At 28.3% G+C, this 7,589-nt stretch overlaps 1 protein-coding gene across 1 annotated transcript in view; it reads left to right on the plus strand.

Moving 5' to 3' along the window:
• The first annotated feature begins 276 nt into the window (after positions 1-276).
• LOC126901742 (uncharacterized) overlaps positions 277-7,589 on the plus strand; it is a 17,761-nt gene continuing 10,448 nt past the window's right edge. The window contains exons 1-2 of the mRNA XM_050678478.1: positions 277-462; positions 4,973-5,093. Of these exons, the coding sequence (XP_050534435.1) occupies positions 352-462; positions 4,973-5,093 (232 nt within the window). The 5' untranslated portion in view covers positions 277-351. The remainder of the gene's footprint in view (positions 463-4,972; positions 5,094-7,589) is intronic.

A 7,589-nucleotide genomic window follows, 5' to 3' on the forward strand; every position in this document is an offset into this window, starting at 1 on the left:
AGTTAAATACTAAATTAATATTTATGAATTTTTTTAAATGGTTGGTATATTTTTACTACATTATATATTTTTTTAGAATAAGTAAATAAAATCTACCTTCTATAACATGTGATTAATTATTATTAATGTGCGGCATATTTTTAAATGTTAATTAAGTTTGAGTTATACAAAAATTATTAAAAATACTGTCAATTTAAATATACATTTTTTGCCACATTTTAGATTTCTCAAAATAGACTATATTGTTATATATAAACGGAATTAATTAAATAATAAAACTATATTTCACGTTTACTTTATATTGCTAGTAATAGACTTTCATTACTGTTGCTATTATAATCATCATTAAATATGCGTTTCTATTTTAGTTTTGGAATTTTACTTTGTTTTATTTGTTTAATTGCCATACCAATGTTTTCATTCGGAATGCCCTACTCAGATGAGGAAATTAATATCGTTGAAGTAAAATAAGTTTTTATTTATTAAAAATTATTCAATTTAATTTTTGGATATGTTTCTTAGAATTAAACTCTATATACAGATTTGCATCGAAGTGTTTCTTATGTAGTAATTTTTATCACAATCAGATATCACTTATACTTGTTCAAACTATGTGATTTTAATTTTAAGTCCCATCACACTATGCTATGGTTTTTTTATCGGTATAAATATATATGAAATTAAAGCTTATGTTACGTACTATAACTAAAAAAATTCATCTACTATGTGCAAATGGCCATTGAAGTTGAATATAGAATGTAATTTCCATTTAAAAAATCAACTTCTCTAGTTATATTATTTTGGTACTTAAAACTGCTTTAGCTTTTTGATAAATAAACGTGCCAAATTTTTTTATTTTATTTATAAAACTCTTATACTTATCTCTTTTATTTGATATCATTTTTTTTTTGATAATCTGACTCTTTACTTTTCATATATTATACATATAAATAAAAAAATACCAATCAAAAATAATAAATTATTTAAAAGTGGAACTTGGGGGTGCTTAAAGTAAAGTTGAGGGTGCTTCAGCACCCTCTAGCCCCCCCGTAGCCACTGTTGTTACATCAACTCTTATTTCTTTAATTATATCCTGATTTGTAGTTCTTTGATTTTAAAATATAATATATGAATAAATACTAATTATAGTTTTTAAATTTAGTATGAAATTGTGAGGCCAGCTATGATGTATGGTTCATAGTGTTGGGCGGTTGATAAGAAAGTAGAGCAGAGAATAAGTGTAGCAGAGATGAGAATGCTTAGTTGAATGAGTGGAGTGACTAGAGAAGATAGGATAAGGAACGAGCATATAAGAGGAAGTATAGGTGTTGCGTCAATCGTGGATAAGATGACAGAAAATAGACTTAGATNCACAAAGTACAGGAATTGCGTCATTCGTGGATAATATGACAGAAAATGGACTTAGATTGTTTAGTCATGTTATGAGGAGAGAAGAATTGGAAGCTGTAAGAACATTTATTAAAAATGAATGTTGAAGGAAGAAGAGGAATAGAGGAAGACCAAAAAAGAGATGGATGGATGCTATTGAATGCGATTTGAGGACAGCTGATGTGAGCGTAGAATATGTGGGAGATCGTGTCAAATGGAAGTTTAGGATAAGGGTAGCCGACTCCATGTAGTTGGGATTAAGGCAAAGAAAAAGAAAAAGAAAAAGAAAAAGATTACCAGAAATTCCGGTGGCAATTGACATAATATAGTTGTTGTTTGGGAATGTACAATTCAGCGTTTAGTTGAGTTTAAACAATATAGCGTCAAATTATTTACCTACTCTATCGGTTGTATATTAATATACACTGCAATTTAATGTTACAATAAATAAATAAACTCAAACATACACACATATGCATTTATAACATTGTGTCTAATGTAAGCATAACATGATAAAAAATAACTGTAAAATGAAAAAAAAATGGAAAATAAATTTTTTGTTTATAGTTGTCTTTTAAACAACTTTCGTACGAAACTTTTTTTTGTAAGTTAAATATTTAATAGAAAATTTGTAATATTATAGTATAGTTTTAGCACACACAAATAGAGTAAAAAATTATTAAATTACAAAGTAAAATGATTTAATTTTGTAGTTAAAATCTATCATATCAAACTTAATTCGTTAATAAATACTTTGAAAAAATTAAAAATGAATGATTTTAATTGTTTGTATGGAGAACATAGTATAAGTAACTGTTTAATTGATAAATTAGAATTTTTTTTCAATTTTTGAGGGCAATATCTTCAACTAGATACGAATTGTAGTCAATGGCGTATCGTTGAAAAAAGTAAGTCATGTTAGAGCAGAGAAAATAAATGAGTCACAAATAAATATCTTCTCAGCTTTGCAACGAAGCTAAAGCATAACACATAGTAAAATAATTTTAATATGAATAAGAAATTTCTTCTCGCAAATGGCGATTACAGTGACAAATGAGATAAAAATCAAAGCAGTTGAAAATTTATTCTAACTTAAAAAAATGAAGAAAAAATGCAAAAAAATTGATAACTATACGCGGGTTGGAACCCTGTACCCATAACGTGTAAAACACAAGTTTTATCAACTCGGTATTCGCACGTCGTTAAGGTCGGTTAAAAAAATTTAAGCTAGTTCAAATATCAAAATTGTTTCTATAGACTTCAAAAAGTAAAAAAAATTAAGAAGTTTAACTTTCTGTGCTATAACAATTTTTTATTTATATAATATTTATGAAAATCTGTAATCCAATCGTCAGGTATTTTAAAATAAAATAAAATACAAAACCCAGAATTTTACACACAAAAATAACATATTTTTGAATACGGTATTCATTTTTACCATGATGACAAATCCAGAGGTCAAATTTTTTTTTTTTAAATTAAAGTATATTACATAAGCTATAATTTAAGATATTTATAAAAGTGTCAGTATTTTCGGAATACTATCTAAAATTAAATTGAAAATGTTCTAGTTTCAATAAGCATGTTTAAAGTTTTGACCCCATTGTATAAAGGGGTATAATCGGATTTACAAAAAAATTGTGTCAGATGAAAGGAGTATAGAAAAATTTATTATAAAAAATAATAATATTGATCCATTAATTTTTCCAAAAGTTATATAAAATATAAATTAATTAATATTTTAGCTTTCGATAGTCGAAGACATTACCCTCAAAAATTGAAAAAAATTCCCTCGTTCCCCGTAAACGGGGGAAATCCCCCAAAAAATTACAAATTTAAAAATCGCTAATTTTCGATATTTTTTCAATTTTTTTTACTTAANAAAAATCGCTAATTTTCGACATTTTTTCAATTTTTTTTACTAACAACTGCCGTAACTTTTTCAAAAATGAACATATCAATATAATTTTTTTTTTATAGATGCTTAATGTCTTTACCTATCATTTGGTATATTTTTTTTGTAAATTTGACCCTTTATCTGCCCATAGGGGGGGTTTTAAAATGACAACTTTTTGACAAAAAATATTGACCTCTGGACTTGCCTTCATGGTAAAAATGACTACCGTATTCAAAAATTTGCTATTTTTGTGTTAAAATTCTGAATTTTGTATTTTATTTTATTTTAAAATAACTGACAAGGGGAGTACAGATTTTAATAAATATTATATAAATTAAAATTAATATAGCATAGAAAGTTAAACTTATTTAAATTTGTTTACTTCTTTTAAGTCGAGAAAAATAACTTTGTAATTTGAACTAGCTTAAATAGCCAATTTTTTCACCCGACGGTAGCAACGTACAGTTGCCGAGTTATTAAAATTTATGTTTTACACGCTTGGGTACGAGATTCCAACCCGCGTATTGCAAGAAAATATTTTGCATTTTTTCTTAATTTTTTTTAAGTTAGAATAAATTTTTAACTCGTTTGATTTTTATCTCATTTAGATTTAATAACTTTAATAGAGATCAAGGATTCCATCACTTTAGTCGCCCCACGCGAGAAGAAATTTCTTATTCATATTAATATTATTTTACTATATTTTATATTTTAGCTTCGATGCAATTCTGAGAAGGTATTTTTTTGTAACTATCATTTATTTTCTCTGCTATAACTTGACCTATATTTTTCAAAGATACGTCAAATGAATACAATTAGTTAATGATATTACCCTCAAAAATTGAAAAAATATTCTAATTTATCAATTAAACAGTTACTTATCCCATGTTCTCCATACAGACAATTAAATTCATTTATTTTTAAATTTGTAATTTTTTGGGGAATTTCCCTCGTTTAAGGGGAACGAGGAATTTTTTTTCAATTTTTGGGGATAATGTCTTCAACTAGATACGATTTGTGATCTTTTGCCATATTTTTTATCAAAATCGGTTCAGAGAGAACTGAGATTGAGCGTATACAGACACACACAAAAAAAAAAATACACATCATAGTAAAATTAATACCTTCTCAGCTTCGTATCGAAGCTAAAATACATTTTTATATTAATAAAATAATATAAAAATTTTCTTCCAAATAAAAAATATCATATGCCTTCATCATAATAAATCTGAAAAGGAATTTTGAAATTCATTAAAACATAATCAAAAAGAAGTATTATGAAAAATAAAGTTGTAAGGGGTGTATTTAAAAAATACTGCATGACTGATAAATTGAGAAAAACATGTAACTAAAATAAACCAATAAAAAACTATTAATAATATTTTTATTTTACGATTAATTAAGTTATTAATGATAAAAGAATAAACACCTATTACTCCATTACAATAAATTAATTAGCCTTAATTAATTAGACACTTTAAATTCATTCACCAAAATTAGTGTTTAACTTTAATAAACTACTCTTTTTATAAATACCGAGTACAATTATTTTATCGAATGTCCAACCTCAAAAAAATCACTTAGTAGAAACTTTAAATTCATTTTTTAATTTTTATTTTATGTATAATTATTTTTTTTTTTTAAATTTTTATATAACATTTAATAACATGGTATCGAATTTTTTAGGAAGAGTATCCTATATCAAATTATTATAAAACTAAAATATCATATAGTTTAACTCATGATGATAGTATTGCTGTCCTTATTTCACTTCTAGAAGATAAGATGAAGGGGTGTAATCTATCAGGTAATTGAGATATAATTTTTAAAATCTTGTGTCTATATACTATATAAAAATTGACCTTAATGAGTACCTAGAATATTTGAATACTTGTTAATACAACATTTTTAATTAGTTTTTCGCGTGATACACCAACCACCTGTTATGGAGAATCAATGGTTAAAAACAGCTCCCTTTGTGGTCGCTGTGACTCTTAAAAAGCGATTAACATAAAAAAATATACAAGTAGGGAAATATTGGGGATTCTAGAACCCCCGCCTCACCCCTACACACACCCAATTATTTTGTGGGTGGGCGTGGTCTGGGGGAGGGGCGTGGTCTCTATCGTGGGTGTAATGACCGTTGTCAAGGTCATATAGCGGACGTGGTTTCTCGATGGTGGGGGTAAGGAGGAGGCGTGGTCATATCATAGAGAAGGAAAAGGGAAGTTTGGTCTTATGATGGTGAGGGTAAGGAGGAGGCGTAATAACACGACGGTGGAGATAATAGGTGACTTAGGTGGGGATGTTAAGATCAATCAAAATGGCGGTTTAAAGTGCGTATGCGCACATAACTTCATGTCAGCGGTGGGGAGGTAGCCATTCGAATATGGTTGTTCTCTTCCTATGATGCTATCTACTGAAGGGTAAGATAAACCTCATGTTAACTGATAAACGTACTAGCTATAACATCTACTAGATATATTGAAATAGTGTACGTCATATAGTGGCCGCCGCTGTCACTATAACATATTTACTTAATATTAACGCAGCAGGGGTGTCCGTCAACAATTCCTACAGAGGGAGGGGGTAATGAAACATAACATAACTAACCTGTAATGGGTGGGGATGAATCCAAATTAAACTAACAACGTTTTCTATGAATATTATCCATTTCCTACCAGACGCTTAGGTAAGCATATTTCCGACATCAAATGTATTACTATATATATAACGCTCATAGGCGTCAGCATTTTATGAAAACAATGTCAACGTCTGTCGTTATGGCATTATAATTTCTAAGAATTTTATCATCGGCTACCAGACGCATAGCTAAGCATATTTCCAACATCAAAGGTACCGCTATATTATAACGTCTGCATTTTTTTATTTTTTACATAGTATTTTATCATTGCCTACCAGATGCTTAGAAAAGCATCTCGTTAATATTAGTATATTACTATTAATTATATATATATAATTGATATAATTTCTATAATTGGTAATATATTTTTAGAATTAACTATGTTTGTCGTTATTGGTTGCTATAATANTATATATAATTGATATAATTTCTATAATTGGTAATATATTTTTAGAATTAACTATGTTTGTCGTTATTGGTTGCTATAATAGTATAATCGCTGTTATACTGCGCCTTTAAAATAATAATATATGTATTGCATTTTATTATATTATATTTAATTTGACAATTTTTTATACCTATAAATAGAGGTATTACATTTAAAGTCGCTCCCCCAGCACCAGCACCCCCGAGTCTTCACTGCGTTTATCATTTAATGTATACATTACATTGAAATAGTGTACGTCAAGTAGCGGCCGTCGCCACCACACTTGACTATTCCTTGGAAGATTTGTAACAAACTCTATTAAGACAATTGGGTGTAAGGTGCGCACAATGTGTGAAACCCAATGAAAACTAACCTAGTCGGGGAAGGGGAATTTCCTCAACATGTCGTAATGAGCGAAGGGGTAATAAAACTTAACTTAAACTAATCTGTGACAATATATTAATGGTCACTGTCGTATGCATTTTATGAGAAAAATGGCAACATTGTCTTTTTTCACGCCTACGCGATTTATGAGAACTATTGCTATCATCGTTTACCAGACGCTTAGATAAGCATATTTCAAACATCGTTTGTATAGTATCTGGACCTGTTTAAACCAACCCAAACTTGTCTAAACAAGATCTTTGTCCCCTATAAAAGAACGTCACATCAATTTCAGACTCCTTCACTCATTATCTTTTCTAAAGCGATTATATCAAAAACCATTTGTCTGATTATTTCTATGACTGTCCTGAAGAATTTCTATGACTTTTGATATAAAATAAAGTAATAAAGCATACAAATATCGACTTAACACATTACCAACAAGTTAAAGCAACGTCTATTTATATATAAAATCTTATAACGATTATAGCGCTATGCATACACCACGGTGATGTTATTAACTAATTTAAACCCAATAGCAATTAATAGTCTAATTTTCGCCGATAGATATGTTACAAACAATTGTAAACACAGACAGACGGAGTTCAAACAGGATGAACAGGGATTTGAACATATTCAGACTTGTTTAATCGAGATTATAAGAATCCAGGATACACTGTTCGGTAAACCGACACAGTGTCCCTACTACTTTTATATACAGCCTACTACATACCATGCATAGTACAACCTACTACAATTATTATAGCGTATACTAAATTTGCTGTATATATTTAATGTGTAAAACTCTTCTTTGTACTGCTTAATACTACAGACTTATATTTAATATT

This window comes from Daktulosphaira vitifoliae, unplaced genomic scaffold, assembly GCF_025091365.1.
Source record: "Daktulosphaira vitifoliae isolate Bord-2020 unplaced genomic scaffold, ASM2509136v1 Scaffold_3, whole genome shotgun sequence".
Lineage (NCBI taxonomy): Eukaryota > Metazoa > Arthropoda > Insecta > Hemiptera > Phylloxeridae > Daktulosphaira > Daktulosphaira vitifoliae.